This window comes from Camellia sinensis, chromosome 13 (genome assembly GCF_055761805.1).
Source record: "Camellia sinensis isolate YWXY chromosome 13, ASM5576180v1, whole genome shotgun sequence".
Lineage (NCBI taxonomy): Eukaryota > Viridiplantae > Streptophyta > Magnoliopsida > Ericales > Theaceae > Camellia > Camellia sinensis.
In genome coordinates, this window is record NC_138973.1 from 135,243,121 (window position 1) to 135,269,508 (window position 26,388).

The 26,388-nt window shown below is 34.9% G+C and overlaps 1 protein-coding gene across 1 annotated transcript; it reads left to right on the forward strand.

The window, feature by feature from the left end:
- The first annotated feature begins 11,230 nt into the window (after nt 1-11,230).
- Nucleotides 11,231-18,539, forward strand: LOC114322230 (uncharacterized). Its single transcript, XM_082900920.1, has 6 exons — nt 11,231-11,835; nt 12,000-12,371; nt 12,483-12,744; nt 13,745-13,816; nt 17,293-17,433; nt 18,342-18,539. Exons 1-6 carry the CDS (start codon nt 11,231-11,233, stop codon nt 18,537-18,539), a joined length of 1,650 nt encoding a protein of 549 aa, XP_082757046.1.
- The last annotated feature ends 7,849 nt before the right edge of the window (nt 18,540-26,388 follow it).

Below are 26,388 nucleotides of genomic sequence, written 5' to 3' on the forward strand. Positions count from 1 at the left end.
GCAGGGAAATCTCTAGCCACAGGTCGAAACGTGTGGGTAAGGGTTGAACCTAGGCTCTGATACCAAGTTGTGACACCCCAAAAATTAAGAACATCAGATAATATATTAACCATTAAATACAGGGTTTGTCTAAGGTTACAAGAGTAGGAAACGTCACTAATGAGTCCTTTGGATAATAACCAAGCAAGATCCCAGGAAGGTCGGAGGAGTCAAAATAGCCCCCCTTCAAAGTCTTACCACCTTAGACAGCAAAGCTACCTTTTTGACAGATCTTGACAAGGTATTAACACAAGGCCTACATGAGTTGACGGAGTATAAGGATAGGTTGCAAATGTTATATCTATATAATAAGAGATAAAGGTTTTTGAATTTATCCTAGAGACAATTGTCCTACTATGACATTTTAATGGTCATGATTCACTTGTGTATTTAGATAGACGGATGAGATGAGCCCCCTTTAAATATATATATAAATCCCAAATATATATCTACATTTACTTCCCGCCCAAACACTAGACTTCTTACTTACCCACGTCTCCTCTCCATTCTATCTTTATCTCTCTCCCTTCTATGTTCTCACTTTCCCACTTACCCATATCTCCCCTTTGTTCTATCTTTATCTCCTCCCTTCTCTGTTCTCACCCACCCCATTCCCTCTTTATCTCTATGTCCCTCCCTGTTCTTCTTCTTCCATACCCTCCCTCCTCACTTGCTCTCGAAACTGCTGCTTTCCAGGTAAGATCATTCTGTCAGAAAAGAGACCCGTTCAGTCCCCTCTCTATCTCTATCTCTATCTCTCTACTGTGCTTCACAAGTTTTGAATTCGAGTTCTCTGATTCAAATTTCAAGCTTTGATTAGGTTTTAACTGAATTGTAATTGAAGATTACGATCATAGTTTTGATTTTATTCGAACTGTGATGATTAGTTGGGTAATGATTTCAGTTTCCGCTTGACATTTCAGATTTTTCCTTAAAAGGCTTGCGGAGAAAGTAGAAAACAGAGTTTCTACGAAGCATTAGGGTTAATTTTTAGGTGAGATTCTAATTGCGGACATATGAACTTCTATTTTTAAATTTTTTTTTCCTTCTTTTCCTTAGTTTTCTCAACAACCAGAGTGCCATATGAAATTGATGTCTGTGGTGGTGACCATTGTTTTTTACTGGGGTTAAAGAAATAGATGTTTTGATGCCCATTTATTTTTGCTAACTCTATTGCTCCAAATTTTCCTTAAAAAAGAATGAATTTTCTCATCTTCACATGTGCCACGCAGTAGTCTTGTGGATTGCAGTAAAAAATTATTTTTTAATATTTCAAATTATATGAATATCTAAAACAAGACCAATATTCATTTTTTCACTAACCTATATGATTTAAGATAAATATGGTGGAGCTATTTAGAGTAAGTAGTGCATCTGCATGGTTTCTATGGACTTGATAGTTGATAATAATCTAGAGTTCTGTATTAAATGGTTGCATAAGGGGTTAAAAATCATTTATAGTACCATATGAGTTAATCCTATGTTGCATTGGATGTGCTCACGGTAAACATCCTCCATTTGAATTTCTTGATATGGAAAAGAAAACAATGTAAGATAAAGGATTCAAAATCATCTTCTTCTTCTATTTTTTAATTTTTTTTTCCTTCTTTTCCTCAGAGTGTCAAGGTTTATTTATGGTTCAGTATTTTATTGTAAAAGGCTGTTTCAATTTTTGTAGAGTCGTACGTTAAGTTGGTGAGATACATGACCTGTGAAATTTTGACAGTGCTATATGAAATTGATGTCTGTGGTGGTGACCATTGTTTTTTACTGGGGTTAGAGAAATAGATGTTTTGATGCCTATTTATTTTTGTTAACTCTATCGCTCCAAATTTTCCTTAAAAAAGAATGAATTTTCTCATCTTCACATGTGCCACGCAGGAGTTTTGTAGATTGCAGCAAAAAATTGTTTTTTAATATTTCAAATTATATGAATATCTGAAATATGACCAATATTCATTTTTTCACTGACCTAAATGATTTAAGATAAATATGGTGGAGCTATTCAGAGTTAGTAGTGCATTTGCATGGTTTCTATGGACTTGATAGCTAATAATAATCTAGAGTTCTGTATTAAATGGTTGCATAAGTGCTTAAAAATCATTTATAGTACCATATGAGTTGATCCTATGTTGCATTGGATGTGCTCACGGTAAACAGCCTCCATTTGAATTTCTTGATGTAGCCAATATGTCATGTAACATAGACAAAAACTTCATATATGAAGCCAGCATTTGAAGTTATAGTGAAGCATCTCTGCAGACAAACACTTGAAACACCAGAGTAGACGGTCTGGGTTGTATTTTACTTTAAAAACGTTGCATGCTTGTGCATGCAACATACATTAGCTGGTGTAAATTACAGGTCTATTAGTGTAGGAAGTTTGGTGTCTTTTACATGACATATAGCCTAGGTCATTTTGCGATAACCTTTTCAATTATTTTTGCAATTATTCTGATCTTTCTTCCCCTTTTTCTGTGTGATAAACACCAAAGTAGATGGTCTGGGTTGTATTTTGTGATAACCTTGAGGCATTATGATGAAATCCTCTGCTTTAGACCCCCATTCTAAGTAGTTTGCTTTCTGATTAAATGTGGTGACTATGTACTTCATTATCAAGTTTGATTTCTACCTTCTCTTCCATCATAAAATAGAGTACTCATTTTGATTTTGATTTTTGTTTTTCTAAACCTTAAATTGATTTGTTAATTAGGTATTCTCTGGATATCACCACCACCACGGCCACTGTCATCGTCTTTGCTTCGAACCCCTTCCGGTACCTCTCTCCCTCTCTCTCAAACCCTGTGTCTCTGAGGTTTAAATTGATGTTCTTTGTGGCTATGTCTGTTCAAACCAGTGAGAAAGAATGTCTATGCTATAGTTCTCTCTCAAACCTTGTGTCTCTGAGGTTTAAATTGATGTTCTTTGTGGCTGTGTCTGTTCAAACTAGTGAGAAAGAATGTCTTTGCTATAGTGACAAATCTCTTTGATCCATGTTTAAGAATTTCAATATTTATTGGATCTTAAAGTATACGTGGTGATTAAAAAAGAAAATTTTACCCATACTCAAAATAATGAACACCTACATGACAGTGGCTAACCAACCTAACTGGGCAAAAACTTAAAAAAGGAAAAGAAGAAAGAAAAAAGGAAAAGGCAACATATAATAATTCTTGCAAAATAAAATTATGAAAGGGTTGGATAGTGCATGAAAAACAAATAAGTGTAGTACCAAGCAAGAAACATATTTACATAACTTCCAGAACATTTCAAGAGAATTCAGAGGTTAAGGAAATAATAAAAGGTGTAGTTGCCTTGCTGCTGCGCAACTCACCTACTGCCACTGCTCTCTCCCACTCTATCTCTACTTTTTAGCAATCAAAGCTTATTTTAGGAAGTTTGTTGAAAATTAATTTTTTAATTTTTTTTAAGAAAACATATAAAAAAATAAAAAAAATTAATGTGACTGAAAATAAATTAGAAGTTAAAAATTAATTTTTATTCAAATTCCCAAAACACGCCGAATTCATCACTCATGAAACATTTCTCACTATCTGTCATCTTTCACATGAATTATACAGCTTTGATTTTCTAGTAGCAATTGCAGACCATCTATATATGATATCTACTTTGATAAGCACTGCACTTTGTGATAGGTTGGTATAGAGGATTCACAAATTATATGACCCCACCTCATTTATGTTTCTTTAGTGTTATTGGATTTTTTTTATATTTGATATCATGATATGTGATCAGATTATTTGATTTGTGTATTTTATATTTTAAAAAAAATCACAAATAATTTTTGTTTAAGAATTTAAATATTTATTGGATCTTAAAGTATGCGTGGTGATTAAAAAAGAAGATTTTACCCATACTCAAAATAATGAACACCTACATGACAGTGGCTAACCAACCTAACTGGGGAAAAACTTAAAAAAGGAAAAGAAGAAAGATAAAGGAAAAGGCAGCATATAATAATTCTTGCAAAATAAAATTATGAAAGCGTTGGATAGTGCATGAAAAAGAAATAAGTGTAGTACCAAGCAAGAAACACATTTACATAATTTTGAGAACATTTCAAGAGAATTCAGAGGCTAAGGAAATAATAAAATAAAGACAAACCAAAACTAATTTTACCTTTCCAATACTGGAGGCTCATATCGCATCTCTTCTGTAATTGGTGGTATAAGAGATTTCGGAACCCATTCATCACATAGCTCATCTATTTCCTAGAAAAACCAAGCAAACACCTAAAAAATGTTAGGTTGTCAAATTGTTTATGGTAAAAGAGCTACTATCTTGAAACAACGGCACATAAAAGACTCATAATAGTTGTTTGGGCCCTTCAATCTTAGTTTTACAACCATTCATGTATACATAATTTTAGCCTCATTTACCTCATTGCCTTTAGAAGTCAGAAAGTTCTCCTAAACTTCAGCTCAATATGTATTTTCAATAATTTACGAATATAACTCCACCATTATTAACACTCTCAAATCCAAGGCAGAGTTGTTCTGCAATTTTCAAATTGGACAAACCCTATGTGAATGGATCAATAATTATCAATTTATCATCATACTTGCATTTGCAAGCAAGTAAACCTCGAACAGCTGCAAATCTATCTATATATGCCTTCCAAAGGCACCTCAATTGAGAACAGCCAATTTTCTTTCTATTCTGAGGTGGAAATAACATGTCCTACATTTTGTGTCTGCATATACAGTGTGTTATTGGGTGGTGGTGGTTGTGGTTTTTATTTTCTTTTTCTTTTTATGATCTTTCCATTACTGGGGACTATTAGTGTGATTTAGGATAAGGTGATATTTAATGCATGGCATGTAATACCTTTTGTTTAGTGTGATGTATGAAATTTTCAGTGGTATCTATTTCACCTTTGTTGACGTTCTTTTGCATAGTAAAATCATATTCACTTTCTACTGATCCAAAACATACCAGTTGGTGGTATATGTTCTTTTACTTCTATTTTTTTTCTTGCCAGTTATTCATACTCAAAGTATAGTCTTTATATGTTAATAAATTGATTTACATGGGTACTTCGCACAATGAACATGCTCTTGTTGACTAAGAAGCAGAGACTAAGGAGCCATTTTAATATTGCTTTTATTTCTTTGAGCCCATATGGCACATTACCTTGACATCATAGATTATGTTATATGTTACTGTTCATGATTGAAAGGCCAACCAACAGAAAAATTATTGAAAGGTGTTAAATAGCATTATAGAAGACTTTGTTTAACCAATGTGTTTATGAAAAATATATAGGTGATAAATTTATTTTGTTCCCTTCCTGTAATTAAAAACAGTAGGTATGGTTTAACCAATGTGTTTCTTTAGTTTTTTTTTTTCCAATACGTATAGTTTGTTCCATTGTTTGTTTGTTCGATTGTATTTTTTTTCATTTTTTATTATGAATTTGGGGTTGTTTGTTCCATTTTTTTTTTTTTTTTGGGAATGTTCCATTGTATTTTTCAATGTGTTAGGTTAGTTTTACTTGATAGTTAGTACAAATTGTTGATTAAACATTTTTTTTTTGTGGCGTACATTTATGTTTGGATTTTCTAAATGATAATGATAAATTTAATTTCAACACTATAAAATTGAAGTCAATTGGGGAAACGAAGAGTTCAAATTTGGACAATTGTTGTGTTTCCATTTCAATACTCTTCATGTTGCTAGGGTTGATTTTAATTTTATCATTTTAATGTGATTGTTAAAATACATCATCGAACAACCATAATTATATAACCAAATATTTCAGGTTGAAGTACAACAGTTATGGACAATATCACTATTTTCGGTAAAGTAAGTGTTTTTATTTTTTTCTCCCTCCATAGAAATTTAAATACATCTCTTATAATGTAAGGCCTATTTATTTATTTATTTTAAACTTATCATATCTAATTTTCTTCTAATAAATGCTTTTTCCCTCATACTTTATAGGTGGATGAAGACTTACACCGAACGGTAATATCAAGAAAGAAATGATTTTTTTTCTTATTTATTTGTACAAAATTTTATTTATCACTCTAAAGTTTTTGTATATATAGATTCAATTTCTTCAAGAAAGAAATGTTAATGTTGTTGTCCGCGATGAGCGTGACCGTAATACTATTCGCATTTGTGAGGTAAGCCTACAAATAACTTATATTCGCATGCATTTTCTTATCATTTTAAAAATATATTTGAATTATATATTCTACTTATTTTTTATGGGCAAAGGTAAAGGAAAGACACAAAGCAATATCAAAGGAGACAGAAAAGGCTATCCCTTCTGGCAAAGGAAAGGAACATGCAAATCCCGTAGTATGGTGTCTCAACAGTTTTAAAAAGTTTTTTTTTTTAATATTTATTAATTTTTTTTTATATAGATTTTTGTAAGAATTGCATAGTGTCATATACTCTTTTCTATGTATATTTTTATGAGTTATTATTTTTAAAATATTTATTCAATTGTTTTAACTTATTGTGAAATATTTTTCTAAACCATGTTAAAGTAAGCATTTGTGCAACATGTTAATGCATTTGTTTGAACATTAATTTGAACACATGTTGCATTTACAACATATCATAATAAACATATAGAAGAAGAAAATGAAAAATGAAATGAAGTTTTTAATTATAGAATATAGATTTTTTTTAATTTTAATTTTACTAATAAGTTCTTAAGGAAAGAAGAAAAAAACAACAATCAATTTTAATATAACGGAAAGAACACGAAGAACGACGAGGGAAGTGGAAACTAGAAAACATTACCCACTAATATTCACATTGTACGTAACCATTGATCTAATATTTATCTTTTCAACGTAGGACAAAAAAGATGAGTGTAATTAGCAACAGAAGTGTGGTCTCTAAAAAAAATAATAAAACCACGCAAAATTATAAGAGGTGTATGGGAGGTTGGTTAATTTAGTAAGTTATTTTAATTTTCTGGTTACTTTAGTAGGTTAAAATAATTCTGTTTAGCAAGATTGTACAATTTTTTTATAATTAGATATGATGTATATGAGAAAAAAAAATGTAAAATGATTAAATACATTTTTAACTTATTTTTTCTTTTAATATTATTTTAATCAAAAAAAATATTTAAATACATACAACTCAAAAAAATGTTTGAGGGGGCATTGTTTAAATACATTATAGATATATATATATATATATATTTTGATAAATACACTAAAGTTTATATATGACTCAACTCAAACCACATTTTAAAATTTTAAAAATGTGTTAACCTACGGCGATTTTTAATTCTGTACTTTTTTTAGATGGTGAAATTCTATAAAAAGTTCAAATACAAATTAATATTTTAACTTAAAATTTTAGCAATGAATTTGATAAATTACATTTTAACTTAAACGAACCGCCATCGTACGATACCTGCTGAAGTCACGGTCGACGGTGGTGTTGCTGTAGATGGTGGAGGAAGTCTTATGTGTGGAGTTTTATATTGCAGTGAAATTATTATCATCTTGAATTGATTTATTATAATTGATTTATGTAGCAATGAAATTATTATCATTTTGAATTAATTTTTTTGTAAAGGATGTGATACTAATATTAATAATTTATGTTAATTGATTTTTGTAGAATATGTGTACCAATATTATTTACACTGTGCCTTTAGGCACGGGTATACACTAGATGGATAATGTCTTTTTGGCATTTGGTGAAATTCCATGAGTTTTTTTCCTCCCTTTTAAATTTTATCAATACACACATTGGTTCTTATGTGACTAACAACTCAACCGAGCGAAGAAGAAAAGTTAGTTAAACTTTGAGAACAAATACATGATAACAGGAATGCAAGAGATGGGACAATCTTCACATTTTATGCACCTAATTATATAATATTCTCATTTTAGGCACACAATGATAATGTGTTATCAAAAGCTGCATTGGCTCAACGTGCACGGCGAGAACGTGAAAAAAATCAAAACTCATGCTCTGCATACCAATTAGGACAACGCCTGCGACGAGAATGAGAGAGATCAAATGAATGTATTAACCCAAGACAACCCGTCTATAACACCCAATTGGTAAACAACTCTATTTAATTCTTGAAATATGTACTCTTACTCTTACTATTACCACTTTATTATACAGATTTTAATTTATTCACAATCCATTTTTGTAGGCCTGCTCCTACAACCCCATCTAGAAATGTTGGTGTGGTTATCCGTGATGAGCACGACCTTAATGTTATTCGTGTTCGTGCGGTAAGTACAAAATCAAGTAAAACATTGTATGTATTTTTATTTATATAAGATTTTTTTAAATCTTTTGAATATTTTATTTATATTTGTTAGGTAAAAGAAAAAGAAAAGGTCAACACAATGTCTAAGGGAAAAGAAAAGGTGGCTCCTTTTGACAAGAGAATGACAAATGCATGTCAAGTGGTATATATTCCTTTTAAAAAATATGAAGCAAAACTATGCGAATTTGTTGCCTTATGTTGTTTTTGTAGAATGATTGTAATATATTTTCCTATAATTTGCTATTATTTATATGTGTTTTCCAAATTTATTTATTTTTATTTGGCATAGATACATGTGTATTTATAATGTACCACATGAAAAGAATAGGAAAAAAGAAACGACGAAATAAAGACAAACTATCTAATGAAAGAATAAACTAAATAAGATAGATTTTTATTTCTTCTTTATTTTATTTTATTTTTTGATAAAAAACAAAATGCATAAAGAAAGAAATGAATACAGATATCACTATTAAAGGTATAAAACAAATAAAATATAAAACAAAATTAAGAGAAACAAAATAAACAAGAAGATATTTCATGTTAAGTACAAAACATTCACATATTTTGCACCAATGACAAAATATTTTCATTTTAGGCACAAAATGATAATGTAATATCAAAAGCTGCATTGGCCCAACGTGCACGACGAAAGCGTGAAAAAAATGAAAAGTCATACTTTCAATGCTCGCAACGAGAACAAGAGGGATCAGAAGAATGTATTCAAGCAATACAACCTTCTTTAGCACCAAATCGTCGCAATCGCGCTTTTCTGGAATGGGAAACAATAACTGAAGATTCTTATTCAACACAAAAATGAACAATGTTTGCCCATCATTCTACATGTTTGTTTTCTATACCAAGCACATCTTTACCTCCACAAAGGAATCGATAAACTACTATTTCTAATCTTGAAATGCATACTCTTACCATTTTGTTTTATAGAATTTTATTTATACACAAATATTCGTAGGTCTACTCCTATAAATCAATTTCTTCAAAAAGATCTATGTACTGATGATGAATTAGAAGATATGCCTATGATTACATCAATTGATGCCCGAATACACAACGATTCTTGCCATCATTATCTTGGCAAGATGGACGTATTATGTCCTTATTGTTCAGCCTTACATTTGGATGGATAAAAAATTGACCAAATCATCTATAAAGCGTCCCTTATTCAGAACTTGCTGTTTGGAAGGGAAGATTAGGCTACCTTTACTTATTACACCCCCTCCATCACTTCAAGCGTTGTATGATGGGAATAATGATCAATTAAAATCCTTTCAAAGTTATACTCGATTGTACAATGCAGCCAATGCTTTTACGAGTCATGGTGCTACATTGGATCCTAGAGTACTTAATGGAAGGGGTCCTATATCATTCACAATTCATGGGGAATTACGACATCGAACAGGATCACTACAACCACAACCAGGGCAGGATGCGAGTTATGCTCAACTGTATATCTATGACCCTGATTCAGCATTAGAAATTCGCAATCGTAGAAATCCTAACTTGAGAAGGGATGTGCTCAAAACTATTCATGATAGTTTGTTGCAAGTCAATGCATTTGTAGCTACATTTCACCAGGCTCATGCCATTTTACATCAATTAGACGCGACAGGACACAATCTACCTGCTCATCTTTATTACAATTCAACAACTGATCAACGTCGGTATAACTTACCAATTGTAGATGAGATTGCAATTGTAATACCAGGTGATGGAACAAAGGTAAGTGGAATGAAAGATATTATCTTACATTTCCAAGAAAATAATAAGTTGATGCAAATTAATGAATGTCACCCAGCATACTAGCCATTACATTATGTTCTATTATTTCCATATGGTGAGCTTGGATAGGAACCTGAGTTGAAATTGTGGAACGTTTAATATGATCGACCTTCAACTGATCGACTTACTCAAATGGATTTTTATAGTTATCGTTTGTTTGAACGACCCACAGAGTATTCAACTATTTTGAGTGGTGGGAAACTATTTCAAGAGTTTTTGGTAGATGCTTGGGCCACAACTGAGAAAAATCGACTGACATACTACAAGCTTAATCAAGGGAAACTTCGGGTTGAGCTTTACCAAGAGTTGTCAGATATTGATCCAGATTATGTGTGACCTAGTCAAATTAGTCAAAGGTTTGTTTTGCCATCTTTATTTACTGGTAGTCCTACACATATGTTTGAAATCTTTCAAGATTCAATGGCTATCACGCGATACAACCAACACCCAGATATTTTTTTTACCATGACTGCAAATCCTAATTGGCCAGAAATTACTTCAGCATTATTGTCACATCAAAAGCCTATTGATCGTCCTGATTTAATTGCCCGTGTTTTTGAGTTGAAGAGAAAATGTTTGATAAAGGAGATAGAAAAAAATAAAGTATTTGGAAATAAAGTTGCACATGTTTTTACAATTGAATTTCAAAATCGAGGCCTCCCCCATATGCATGCACTTTTATTTCTTAAGGGTCCAGACAAAATTCGGACAAGTAGTCAAGTACACAAATTGGTCTGTGCAGAATTTCCAAACCCAAAAGATAATCCTATACTTTTTGAAACTGTCAAATATTGTATGGTACGTGGACCATGTGGTGCTTGAAATCCGCATGCACCATGTATGGAAAATGGTAGATGCAGTAAGAAATACCCTCGAGCTTTCACAGAAACAACAACTATGGATTAAAATTGATACCCTATCTATCGTCGTCGCAATAATGGTTAAGTACATACTGTGAAGGGGAAAGAAGTTGATAACAGCGATGTCGTACCATACAATGCATATCTTTCTAAACTTTTCAACTGTCATATAAATGTGGAAGTTTGTGCCAGAATGAGATGTGTCAAGTATATACATAAGTACATTTACAAGGGTTGTGATCGAACAACGATGGTGTTGGGATCGATAAATGAGATTCAACAATATCTCGATGCAAGGTATATTGGACCTCCAAAAGCTGCTTGGCGAATATTTGGTCATCCTTTGCATGCAGAGATACCAACAGTTGTACGATTGGCACTTCATTTACCTGGAATGCATCGTGTTATTTTTAACCCAGAAGAGTCATTAGAAACGATTCAATCTAGAGCTGGTCAACAAATGTCAACTCTTACTGGCTTCTTTGCATATTGTGCTGCCAATGAAGATGAATGTCCATTCACTTATCAAGAATTTCCACTGCATTTTGTATGGCTTAAGTTAGAAAAAAGATGGAAATCGAAAGAAAGGGGATATTCAATTGGTAGAATGTACTTTGCCAGTTCTAATTGTGGTGAAAGATTTTATCTGTATTTGTTACTAATTGTTGTCAAAGGACCAAAGTCGTTTCGGTCTTTACGCACAGTCGATAATGTTGTGCATGATACATTTAAATTAACATGTATTCCAAGGGGGCTTTTAGAAGATAATGAAGAATGGATACAATGCTTGAAAGAGGCTACAGTTATGAAAACTGGATACCAATTGAGGAGATTGTTTAGTATTATTCTCACCCAGTGCTCTCCACTAAATCCATGTGCATTATGGAATCAATTCTCAACGCATATATGTGATGATCTTGCACATAAGATTCGTACATTGTTTTCCATTTCTAACCCAACTGAGGCTCAAATTAAAGATTATGGTCTCCATCTTTTGAATCAAATGCTTCATGAATCAGGCAATTTTTAATTGACTTCCCACCCATACCACAACCTACTGCAAATTGGAGTACAGTAGTTGGTAATCGATTGATATTCGAACATCAACAACTGCAGAATAAGGCACAACAGGCAGATCCACAAATTACTATTGATTGTCTCAACAATGGACAACAGAATGCTTATAACTCAATCACTTCTTCAATTTTTCAAAATAAAGGAACTGTTTTCTTTCTTAATGGGGGTGCTAGAACAGGGAAAACATTTATGTACAATACGATTCCATTAAAATGTCACAGCCTTAGGCATATCGTTGTTACTGTGGCTTCATCTGGAATTGCATCATTGTTATTGGTAGAAGGTCGCACTGCACATTCAACATTTTCCATTCCGTTAGATGTCTTGGAAAATTCACTTTGTGGGTTTACCAAACAATCATTACAAGCTCAATTGTTTAGAGAAACAAAACTCATAATTTAGGATAAAGTTCCTATGCAACATAGACATTGTGTTGAGGCGGTTGATCGTACATTGAGGGATATTCATGATAGTGAAAAGCCATTTGGGGGTATTACGGTTGTTCTTGGTGGAGACTTTCGACAAATCTTACCAGTTATACCCAAAGGAATTCGTGAGCAAATTGTGAATGCATCATTAAGACACTCTGTTATATGGAAGCATACACATATCTTCACTTTGGATTTGAATATGCGCTTGAATCATGGAGACCATGAAAATGCTATTTTTGCAAATTTCTTGATGGAGGTAACACTACTTTAACCTTTTTCTTTATTATATAGATTATTTTAAATTAATAAATTGTGTTTACACTCATATTTTTTCTAATTGATTTCACTTTTTTTAGATTGGGACTAATCCTCAAAAAATCATCAACCTTCCATCAACAATACACAAATGTCAAGATTTGAGTGAATTACTCTCTACAGTTTACCCACAGTTGAATATGATAGAGACGTCGACCCCAACATTTTAACTGAACGCACCATTCTATCTGCGCATAACGATGATGTCAGTGACATTAATACTACTGCGTTGAATATCTTTCCAGAGAGATTATATACTTATTTTGCAGCAGATAAAATGTCTGAAGATAATGAAATTGATCCTACCATTACAAATAGATATCCTTATGAATATTTAAATTCATTGGATCCTCTCGGGCTACCAACTTTTAAGTTAGAGTTGAAAGTGGGTTGTCCTATAATATTGTTAAGAAACATTGCACCGAAAGATGGACTATATAATGGTACAAGATTGATGGTTACTAGGTGCGACACTCGCATAATTGAAGCTCAAATTTTAACTGGAGAAAAGTTTGACAATTTGGCATTCATTCCAAGGATATCTTTGACACCATCTTCTCAGAAATGCCTTTCCAAATGACAAGACGTCAATTTCCAGTCCGATTAGCATATGCCTTGACCATTAATAAATCTCAAGGACAATCTGTGAAATTTGTTGGGGTTGATTTGCGCATACCAGTGTCTAGCCATGGCCAATTATATGTGGCATTGTCCAGATGTACATCCTTTGATCGTATAAGTATTCTCCTCCCTAAAGATAGTTTGGATTCTACTACAAATATTGTTTATCCTGAAGTGTTGTTGTAGTGTTCCATGTTCATTAAATCATGTTTTATCAAAAGATAACCATGTAGATTTATTTCTATTGATTATATATATATATATATATATTTTTAATAAAATTTTAATCTAATAATAATTGGAAATATGGATTTTTTTAGGATTGGATCGAAAAATTTATGGAGCTTAAAAGGAGAAATACAGCTAGCTTGCTTCGATGGGGATGTAATAAGGTAATTTCAATCTCAACGTATTTTGATATGTATATTTCCAACAAATATACCAATCTATATTTTTTTTTTTTTTTGTTTCCACAAATTACCAACTTGTTGTGCATGTTCCTCATTGGGGATACATACAAGTTGATACAAAGACTTTTTCGAAAGTAATGAGGAGGAAGTTTGGGCAAACACATATTTGAAGACATGTTATTGACACATCTTCTGTAAAGCATACATATTCTAGAAAGCTTCAACCCACTTTTTTTTTTTATAAAGTTTTAACCCACTCTTTTGGTGTATAACAATATAATGTTTGTTTTTCTTATGTAGTTATAATTTGATTGGCAGCAGTAACACTAACTGGTGTGCATTTTAATTTTAATTTCTTTTAATTACAGAGCACTAGCTGGTGTGCATTATTTGATATTTAATGTTTTTTATATTTGATTTGTTTGGAATTATAGAATATAGTCTATTAAATATATTTTTATAATTGCATTTTAATCTTAAATTTAAATAGTGTTACGATTACAATTATATTATAATTCTCATATTATTTACACCGTGCCATACGCTAGTATATATAAATTACAAAATCATGTCTTAAATACAACATGGGATCTATCACTTACAATCTCAAAACACGTTTACAAACTAGTTTCTAATCCTCCTAGGGTAGTTGTACGTCCTCAAATGCTTCAGCTTTGCCTTCGATTGGTATAATAGTCTTCAATACTTGGCATGAAACGCCATGAGCTTTAAATTTCCAGTAAACGCACACATACCCCGTCCCTTTTTCCCAATCCAATACACCATCACATTTATAGCAAGCAAGTAGTGAAGCGCGATATTCAAGTCAACAACAGCAATTTCAATAATAGAGGAAAGGAACAAGTCATTCAAATAGACAACAAAGGTTATAATGTTAGTGGTTAGTATTCTAGAAATCCCCCAAAGAGATTTCATCCTCCCAGCCACAAGAATTGGACACCGGACTATTTAGAACTCCCCCTTTTGCTGTTTTGTTGCAAAACTAACCACGGATGCCTCCCAACGGTTATATACCGCGTAGCGCCAACCGCAGGGCCTCAAAAGGGACAGCGAAAAGAAAAAAGTTTTATCATCCAGAATCCAACCTTATCCTTCCAAAAATGTTTTATCCTCCTAAATGTCCCGTTCGGACCCAACCTTATCTCGCCAACCAAACCATCGCAAAGAGTCTGAATACGTCCATTCCATTCTAGGGTTTACGCGATAACCACTTGCGCAAGACTTGACCTTCAATTAGGAAGCACATCCCATCAATCCATACATAGCACATTATCGTCTCTTCAATATCCAAGTGATCGAAAACCCAATACCACCCCAATTAAGTTTCCTGTTGAGTTAAATGTTTTAAATTAAAGTTAGAACAACTTAACAAGGTAGTAATATCCATATAAGCATGAGCATCATTAAAATAAAGAAAATAAGGAACATAACCATAACACATGCAATATCATACTAAGACATAAGCATATTCATGAACACAAGAGCATAAACCACCCATGCAGAACTAAATTTCCAGATTCAATACCATTTAAAGATTAAAATCAAAAGGGATATTTCAGATCTTTCCCGAACCTAGCCTTCCTATGGTTCGTAGAGAATTTAATCTAGTTTTCAGAACATATTTTGGAAATGTGACAGCTTTTCTAGATTTTTAGTTATTTAAGAATGTTCTAGCGCTGTCCAGATTCGTCGACCGTTACGAAAATTGGAGTTTCTCACAAATCGCTCACTCGTTTTCAATGAAACCAATTTTAGTTGAAATCTAACTCCTTAAGGAAGATTTTGACATAAACTAGAGGTCCAGAATATTTTTATACATTTTTCTATAAATTTTGAAAGTTGGATGAAAAATAGATTTTTCTGGCACAGTTCTTGAAAATAGAAATTTGATGAGAAAATAGGTCAACTAGGGGAAATTTTCCACTTATCTTGTGATGAAAACTTGCTAAATAATATGGATTAAACTCATAAATTTAAGGTGAAGGTGTGCCTTTGGAAATTTTGAGAGTTTGATATGGAAAAATGTAGTCTTATACCGATTAAGAGAAATACAAGAAGGGTAAAATCAAGGCTCAACTCCTTTCATTTTTAACACAAGAATACCATCAAAACACATCTGAAATGAATGTTTAAAACTTCTAAGTGCATGTATTTGAAAAAGGAAAATAAAAGAGAGTTGTGTTGTGGCTTACTGGATTGCCTAGTGAAATGTTTGCACAATTTCTTCTCTTTTCCTCTCCTCTACTACCAAAGTTTACTCTCTTCCCCTTCTTTCTTTCTCTCAACTGAATGTGTAGGTGTGTGAGTGTATGAGATGTGTAACATGTGGATGGTGGTGGTGTTTTTATAATAAAATTGGTGTAAAAGGTCCAAAATGCCCATTGGTTGGAATGGAATGGAATTGAGATGTATTTAGTTGGAATGTAATGGAATGAAGGATCATTAGGGAGTCTAATCATGTATTAAGGCATGATCTAGTTAGGGTTCGGCTTAAGTAGAACCAAGATAGTTACAAGTAAAAGACAACTTTCCTTAATTTGGGGGTACCAATGATACTTTTTCCATGATTTAAGGGATTTGTCTCTAAAGTACCTATGATTGTAGCCTAGAGAGGGTGATGGCTGGCCATGTGCTAGATTTGGAGAGATTTTTGTTGATTTTATATATAGATATGAAGATATTTGTATATAAAATTATTTATTTAAGAAAGGTGCAAGTATATATATGTGTATATGCGCGTAATGGTACTAGTTTGGGGTCAAAATGTGATTTAAGAAAAATATGAGGGCATTGGGTTTAATTTATGAATTGGAACATTTATTTTAGTGTAGAATTAAATTAAATTGCAGTTAGAGAGTTTAATTCGGTTTGGATTTCTTGTTTCGAACAAAAACGCGATCAACCGACGAACGTGATAAAGACCGGAAAAGCCTAGGGTTTCCAAGTGGTAATTTCATATTTAGGGAGTCAATTAGAGTATTAGAAATTATTTCTAAGTTTTCGAAATCGATTAGGGTTTGCGGTTTTTTGTTGGCGCATGTATTTTGATCCTAGGGTTGCAATTAATTAAGAAACCGAGGGACTTCAAGGAAATAATTTAAAAATAAGGGACTATTATGAAATTAAACTTTTTAGGGGCCTCACAAGAGAAAGATAAGAGATTAAAATAGAGAAGTATGACAAAGCAAAAGAAAATGAACAACTCGCCCAATTGAAATCGAAATGGTGCTGGCAATGATATTGGAGAGTTGAGGTTAAAGTCAATGCAGGCTGTTAGCATTGTCCTCAAGATCCCAATTTACAGGATTCTAGAGAGGATCAAAAATCAACCCTATTATAGACTACCACAAAAGGTCCTAGGGGAGTCGATGGGAAGGTTTCACACAAAGTCATGCTCATAACGTGATAAAACAAGGTACATAACCCATGGATGTCAGGCTTTGAAGCAGAATTTAGAAGATCTTATGAGACAGGGACATTTGAGGGATTTGATTGATAAAGAGAAGATGAGAGAGGAGCAGGCCAAGTTGGCACAAGCACCACCTGGAGCACCACCGTTGTCACCCACCGCACTTCAGGTTAAGGAACCTCGAGTCATTAATGTGATCCATTTGAAAGTGTGTCCAAACGAGATTAGGGGAGAGACCCAGAGAGTGAAACACTTAGAACATGTGTTCTAGGTCTAGTAAAAGCAACCTCAGAGAGAGGGATGTCAGGGGTTGATGGTTGATGATATCTTTTACGGATGAGGACTTGAAAGTTATCCAGTATCTACAAAATGATGTACACGTGGTGACCCTTATGATTAACGGATGTCAAATGAGAAGAAACTGATCGATCAAGGCAGTTCTTGTGACATTATGTACGTCAGGTGTCATAAAGAACTCGGTCTTCATAAGGATGATTTGGAGCCATTCGACAGTCCAATGGTCAGATTTAATGGAACGCCAACATGGCCACTGGGGTCAACGAGTTTGAATGTATAGGAAGGGACAAAGGTAGTAACGACGGAATTTACGATGATAGATACTCCGTCACCATACAATGTGATCTTGGGAAGACCTTGGTTACATGCAATGAATGCCATCCTTTCAACTCTGCACCAACTGCTACGATTCCCAACTGAGTATGGCATAGAGGAAGTCAAAAGAGACCAAGTCTAGGTGAAAAATTGCTCCATGGCAGCAATGAAGTACACAAGCAATGTCTAAGATGCGAAGATTGAGGAGATAGAAGACAAAGGCCAAGAGGTCTTAGAAAATGTCGGCAAGGAGCCAGCCGACAAGAGTCAAGAACCATTGAAGAAGATTAAGGTAAATTGAGGAGACGAGGAAAGATTCTTACATATTGGCTATGAGCTAGCTGAGGAGGAGGAAAGAAAATTAGAAGCTTCCGTGAGGGAGAACATGAAGGTATTCGCGTGGACACCATACGAGATGGCAGGGCTCAGCCCTGAGGTCACTTGCCATAAACTAAATGTTGATAGAATGGCAAAATCAATAATTCAGAAAGCCAGAAGACCTACCCTAATCCATGTGAAGGTAGTAGAAGAAGAGGTGAAGAAGTTATTGGAAGCCCAAGCTATCTGAGAGGTCCATTACTCGACATAGCCGTCCAATACAATGGTGGTCAAAAAGAAAAATGGGAAGTGAAGGGTCTGCGTAGATTTTACAAGTCTGAATAAAGGCTTGACCAAAAGACTTTTTCCCATTGCCAAAGATAGACTAGCTAGTGGACGCCACCTTGCGGCATGGCAGAATGAGCTTCCTTGACGCATACTGTGGATATTATCAAATTGCGATGTATAGACTAGACAAGGAGAAGACTGCATTCATTACTCCTAAAGGACTCTACTGTTATAGAGTCATGCCCTTCGGATTAAAGAAAGCAGGGGCAACATACCAAAGACTAGCAACCAAGATATTTAGACCTTATTGGAAAGATAGTAGAGGCATGAAAAGGAATGAGTCATCAGACCATTTTATCATATCTCAAAGAGGTGTTCAACATCTTGAAGGCATTTCAACTTCGGCTAAATGCCTCCAAGTGTGCTTTTGGAGTAGGATCGGGCAAGTTCCTGGGATACTTGGTGACAAGAACGGGAATTGAATTAAGTCCTGATCAGATCAAGGTCATACTTGATCTGAAGAGCCCAACGACAACAAAAGAAGTACAAGTTTTGACCAGCAAAGCAGCAGCTCTGAACAGGTTCATCAGCCAGAGTTTTGATAAGTGTAGACCATTCTTCCAACTACTAAAGAACACAACGGACTTTATATGGACAGAGGCTTGCAAGGTCGCCCTGCTCAACCTAAAGAAGTACCTGACCTTTATATCCTTGTTATCAACTCCAATTCTTAGTAAGGAGTTATTTTTGTATTTGGCAGTTTTAGACCACGCAGTTAGTGCAGTGTTAATCCGAGAAGATGAAGGAGAGTATAAGGCAATTTACTATTTAAGTAAGACCTTGGCAAGTACAGAGACAATATATTTTCTTTTAGAGAAACTCACACTTGCCTTGGTGATGGCGGCAAAGAAATTGAACCATTACTTCCAGACTCATAAGATCATAGTGCTAATTAAGCACCCATTGACCTCTTATAGCATAGAGACTCGTCAAGGAGGATAGTGTGATGGTCTATCATTCTAGGTCAGTATGACATTGAATAGAGACCAAGGACAACAATCAAAGGACGAGTCTTGGCTGACTTTGTTGTTGAGTTCACACTAATGTGATAACGAGGCCCAAGCCTGTGAACCTCAAATTGGTGAATGTAAAAGAACCCGAAGGAACACAAATGACAGTATATGCCCTTAGGCCAGTAAAAGGTAAGGGAACCCAGAAGGAAGAGTCTAAGAAGCCAAAGCCATGCATCATCTACATCGGCAACTCCTTCTACCTCTTTGTTGACGGAAGTTCAAATCGGTAAGAAGCGGGGGCATGAGTGGTTTTGATTTCACCAAACAGACAAATGTTGGAGCAATCGATCAGATTAGGATTCAAGGCCTCAAACAATGAGGCGGAATAGGAGGAATTGATTGTTGATTTGAAGCGGGCTGTAGCAATTGAAGTTGATGAGGAAGTCATTTATGGCATCTCTCAACTCATCATCAATCAAGCGACAGACGAGTATGTCGCCAGAGATGAAAGGATGATGGCTTACGTCAAGCAACTCATCAAGTTGTTAACCTAGTTCAGGAGTTGTCTACTTCAGCAAGTTTGTTAAGAAGATAACAATCATGCAGATGCACTAGCAAACTTGGCTTCAGCCATAAAGTCAGACTCTCCCAGAACTATTATGGTGGACTACTCGTCAGGCCCAAGTGTCGACCCCATGATCACAGAGTATGAGGCAATGTGTGTCGAATTAGGCCCAAGCTGGATGGACCCCCACGTCAAGTTCATAAAAGATGGCAAACTACCAGAAGATAAAAAAAGAGGCGCACAAGGTTAAACTCAGGTCAACAAGATTCAGCTTGTCGGCCGAAGGTCATCTTTACAGAAGATCCTTTACAGAACCATTGTTGTGATGTGTGCACCTTTCACAAGTGGAAGACTTTTGCTTGAGATCCACGAGGGAGTTTGTGGCAGTCATGCAAAGGGCAGATCATTAGCCCATAGAGACTTCTCACAAGGATACTGGTAGCCCTATATGCAGAAAGATGCAGAGGTATACGTAAGAAAATGCAAGAAGTGTCAAAGGAACATACATTTGATACATTAGCTAGCTGAAGACCTAAACCTGGTGTCCAATCCTTGGCCATTTGCCTAGTGGGGTATGGACTTGATTGGACAATTGCCTAAAGCCACTGGCCAGACAAAATTCCTCTTGGTGGCCACTGATTACTTCAAAAAATGGGTGGAGGTTGAGCCGTTAACCAAAATCTGAGATGTAGATATAAAGAACTTTATCTAGAGGAATATCATTACAAGGTTTGGAATTCTGAGAGTCATTGTGGAAGACAACGGCACCAAATTCAATAGTAAGCTGATCAAGAACTTTTGCTCCAAATACAAGATCAAGAATTACTACTCAACGCCTACTCTTTAAGAGGTGAATTTTTACATCTTTAATCACTTGTCTCCTACTCTTTTTTCAGTTCTAACTTTATTTTAATCGTGTAATTGTTGTAAGTACTCATGGATGTGGATGGAGTAGGATTTAGCCACCCATCCATTGAGTTAATAGCTTTATCCTTCCCTTCTTGCTCTCTTTAGGTTAATTTCATTATTTTTATGTACCTTGGACCCTTGTGGATGTGTTTGGGAGTAGTTATTAACCATCCATTCACAAGTTCAATAAGTAGAGTAGCTTTTCTTGTTATTACACTCCTCTTCTTCACCTATCATATCTCTCAAGTGTATCAATCCATGTGTTTCAACTTCTTACTCAATAGGGGTTGTTTCATAGGATTGCTTGGGTGACCCATGGGATTTGATATTGAAAAGTTGTGTCCTTACCCTTTTCATTGAGCATTTTGGAAGTAAAACAAGAGATTTTGGGTCCAAGGAAGTTGAAACCTCCCTTCTCAATCAACTGTTAACATAGAAAGGGGTGTAACCATCCTTGTCCTATGACTACATGAAGAGTTTTCAATAAATTTGATGAATCTCTTGTTTTAATAAGCAAAAAACTTCCACCAAGAAATGATTTGCATTAATTTACGCTCTCCACTTAACAACATGGATTTGGGTATTGATTTTCCCTTACTAACAAAGAGAAGGTGTAGGTTCCTATCCATTGCTTGGGCTTGAATGTGTTCTTGTTTTTTTTATTCATTTAAAATATTGCAAGATATTTGTTGTATATATCTGTTTATATTATTGTTGAGGGTTATAGCCCATCTACTTCATCCTCAAGTGATCCTTACGAGCAGAGGAGTTAGAAGGAATGAGCACCCCTCAAAAAGTGTCTTTTGGCCTCTGTCCTGGAATTCTACAATGACCTAAATCTCAGTCGGAAGAAGAATTCAGCCAGCCATTTTCCTAATCGGTCGGCCCATTTTGTGTCTGGCCGGATGTCTCCTCCCAAGAACAGAGCAAACAATTTCTGGAGAGTGCTCTTATGGATGGTTCTGGAACTCCTAGATGATTTATTTAGTATGATTTGTTAGATTCAGCAATAGTTTGGCTAAATCGATTCATTTTTGTAATAATTTCTCCATCCCCCCTCTCTTTCCCTTATTATTTGTTCATTATTGTAATAATCTATCTCTCTCCCCTCCTTTTTTATTCGAATTGTTGTAATAACTTCAACTTCACGTCTTTCTAACCCTTTTATTTACCTGATTTTTGTATATGTTGCACAACATCACGTTTTATTTATCATACTTGTATCTTGCATCCATTTTCCACGCATTTGGGTCTAGTTCTACATTTGTGAAATTTGTTATTTTTCAAGATGAGCACATGCGTTGCCCCATGTCTTGAGATAATATCCATGTCATATCTTAGCATCTGGACTCCTAGGCACATGTTGTGTATATATTGCATTAGTTGTTTGTATATAGGATCATGCAAATATGTATATATATCTATACGTTTCTTGGGACTCGCCTTGGAGTAATAGGTGATAAATTTTTGGTTTTACCATATTACATGTACATGTTCCTTATTACACCTATTTCTATATCATGAAGTGCTTAGTTGAGATATCTATTTAAATGCTAGTGGATTTGATTTGTGTTGCTAGTATTAGAATGTTATTGATTTGTATGCTTTTAAGTTTGTACAAAAGGCTTTTCGAGAAATGCATGAAATCAGAGCATAACTAAAATTAGTGGTACAATCCATACTTGCATGACTCATATAGTGATGATGGCTTTATTAAATAACCGGAACACATATATTGATTATAAAAACCACATCATGACTTAGTAGAGGCCGATCTTTTGATCGGGTGAGGAAGGTAAGTTCCCCTCTTATACCTATTAATGACATTCCCCTCTCATATCTAAGATCTCGAGCTGAGACACTTTGGTTATGAAGGGCGATGGCCTTTGGCACGAGTCACGAGTTTTCTAATTTTTCCAAAAAATCAGGGGTGACTCTGAAATCTAGTGATATAGTCCATTTCTGACAAATATTTTGCAATAAAATGAATTTTCTATAAAAATTATTGGATCTGGACTTTCATTTTCTGTTTCACATTGCACTAGTGATATTAGATTGGAGATTGGGAGTCTGATACTAATTAAATTTCCATATTTCAATGTCAAACTTCCCATTTGTTTATTTTTTATTTTAATATATTTTAGAACAACAATATATTTTAGAACAACACTAAAAAAAGAAATAGAAAATTATGGAAAAGTCTAAGGTTATAAGGATATAAGGTATTAGATTCAATCAATATTTTTTGTTGATGAGAAATTCATTCTTTGTAAAATAGTTTTGTGAAATTTTATTTTATTTTATTTTTATTTTTTTGTTGCTTTTGGAGGACATTTTATTTTCATTTTTATCCCTTAATTTATCTGTTGACTTTTCATTGACTATCTGTTCAAATTCATATCTATCTGTTCAAATTTTTTGATTATCTGTACAAATTTATATCTATCTATCCAATTTTTTTTTTACTATCTGTTCACTTTTTTCCACTTATCTATTTAAAATTTTGCTTTTACATCTATCATCTCTCTCTCTCTCTTGAAATTCTCATTTTTAATTTATTTGTTCAAATTCTCATTTTACACAAATCATATCCACTATTGAAAAAAAAATTATTTGTTTAATTTGTTTTTTCTATCTGTTAAAATTATCTATTCATGAATCTACTATATGTTGGAATCCTTTTTTCTCTTCCCTTATTTGTTGTAATATGTTTCATCATCAACATCAACAACACCAACAAACAAACAAACAACATATATAAATAGGGGGAAAAAACAAACAAACAAACAAAACATCATCATCATCTTTATCAACACCAGATCTAATAATTGAACAAATCTGAGCCTATCTGTTCAATTTTTTTCTCAAACTTCTATCTGTTCAGTTTACAAAATAAAACATAAAAATAAAAATAAAAATTGAATCTGTGAATGGATCCAAAAAAATCCAACAGATCTAAAAAAAATTCCTACTATCTGTTGGACACATACAACACAAACAATAATTTTCATCTTCTCTTTTTTGTTATCAAACCCAAGCAGATACATACGTATATATATATATATATATATATACATATAGAAAAAGAGAGACTATTTGATTTTATGGGATTGTCTAGGGTCATGTCCAAGGCAGCAACACTTGACATTTTCAGCACACTCTACCGTAAGAGTACAGAAGGTAGCGCTAGAATCGAAGAGAAATGAGAGACAACCATGGAAACTCTACTTAAGCTTCGACTCTCTCCACTCCACTCATGAGTTTCAGATCATCAAAGTCGAACATAGAGTAAGCTCTCTAAATATATCAAATTTGTCCTCATTGTTGGAAAAATCTATGATGATGAGCTGCTTCGAGAGAATAGGGACGAGATCTAGGGTTTGATGGCTATTCACGATGGTGATCTAGGGTTTTGATTGGAGAAGAGAGTGAAAATGAAAGAAGAGAGAAGAGAGAGTTTGTTTTGTCACTTCCTCAAGACCTCAGATTTGTCACTCCCCCAAGACCTTCTTCTCCGATCGTGAGCACAGCGTCATTGGGAACGGTAGTAACGAAGTTAGAAGGTAAGGAAGAGAGAGAGAGAGAGAGAGAGAGAGAGGGAGAGAGATTTTAGATGTTAGACGCGTGAGATTTGAAATAGAAACAGAAATAAAATGCGTGGGGTGGAGGTAGTGGCAGAGTGTCACAGGCCGACTCCTTTAGAGGCGCAGCGGATCAATTTTTGCCTGTGTGGCGCTCAAACTCCGCCAAGTTTAAGCCCGCCATAGCTCGTTGACAAATCGAGTGTTGATGATCTCACCCGTTTGAACATTAGGTCCCAATGCTTTGTCAAGCAAAACAACTTCACAAGGAAGCTCCGTCTTCACCCGGATGCCACAAGGAGGCCTGACGCCTCAAGTGCACCAAGCACGGCATAAGTCGCTTCATAGCGCCAAGCTTACGTCAAGGTAGGTGCTCGCCCAACTTAGGTTCATGTCATCAAGGCGCCTAGCCACACAACAATGTGCTAGCGAAGGTCCTCAACTTAGCCGACAAGCCAACATTGCACGTTGGGTCTTTAATAGCATCTCGAAGTGTCGCAGGGTCTAGCATGCCTCAATAGATGTATATTGGATGGCCGCTTGGTCATGCGAAGCCCACAAGCCACCGAGGGTCAAACTCTTGCCCACGGCGTAGTCCTCGTGCCAACACGCGTGCTAGATTCCGCTTAAGGCCATTGCGCACCTTAGCGTTGCACCAACGCGTAGCATGAGTAAGGTGACGTCTCAATCCGTAGCTTGCTCGTAGCATAATGTAGTCCCTCAATGGACGTAGTCGTTGCATAGCTTGATGCCTTCATTCGATAGCCCACATATGCGGTGTCGCCTTCCAACCGCTTAGCTTAAGCCACGGGATCCCCTCGTGCAAGGTCGAACCCAAACCAAGCACTAGAGTTGGCACACGAGGCCTCTAGTGGTGCCTCGATAGCCCATTCGGTCCAAAACGAGTCCCAAAGATACCATATTGCGTGGCATAGTGGAAACAACGTAGTGAACCTCTCCCTCGGGAGAGACGCGCAGTGCCTACATCTTCGCACCGTCCACGGGGCTCCCAAACCCACATGGAGACTCTAGACACCCCTCTGGATGCCTACAGCCCGCCCTTGAGTTGCCCCAAGGTTGCTCACTTCAAGTCCAGTTTGGACGGGGAGGTTGGTAGGCAGCACACCATACCCCCTTATAGTAGCTTGTTAAGCCCTTCTTCATCTGGCAGGAGGAAACATCATACATGTCTGAGGAGTCATAATGACTTATATGGGCTGTGGCTTTGTCTTTTGTTGGCTATTGGTGGCATACATGCCTTGGGCTACTTGGGGCCAATGTTAGGCCACGTTGGGGCACTTCCAATGGCCACTCTTGAGCACTCAAATGGCCACACCACTGCGAGCGAAACGTCACGGAGTTGGCCTTGCAAGGCAACCCGTGACACAGAGCCAGGATTTTGTCTTAGAAGAGGCACCTTTGAATTAAAATTTTAATAAAAATCATAATTTAACTTAATTTTTATTTGATGGTAGGACTAAAAATTAATGCGATGCAAAAACTATATTTAAATATAAGGTCAAGTTAACTAATAACTATCTTTATTGTTATTAATTTATTTTATATATGATGATTATCACGGTTTAAAAAATAATTACATATACCCTCATAATATATGAAAATAAAATTATATTAAGATGCACACACATAAAGAGATATAGTGAGGATAGAGAAAGAAATGAGAAAATGATGAATAAATAATATACAAAGGCTATTATATATTACTTGTTTTTTTCACCGTTTTGAATAATTAAATTACATGGCAATATATTATTAGTTGTCATTAATTGTGTAATAATTATGTGTCGTATAAGAGGTGATATAAAATAGTGACAAAA

Coding starts and splice junctions, on each gene's coding strand:
- LOC114322230 (XM_082900920.1), top strand. CDS start 11,231: ATGGTGTTGGGATCGATAAATGAGATTCAACAATATCTCGATGCAAGG. Junction 12,372..12,482: donor CATTCAACATTTTCCATTCC/GTTAGATGTCTT, acceptor TATGCAACATAG/ACATTGTGTTGAGGCGGTTG. Junction 17,434..18,341: donor TGTCACCCACCGCACTTCAG/GTTAAGGAACCT, acceptor AAATGTTGATAG/AATGGCAAAATCAATAATTC.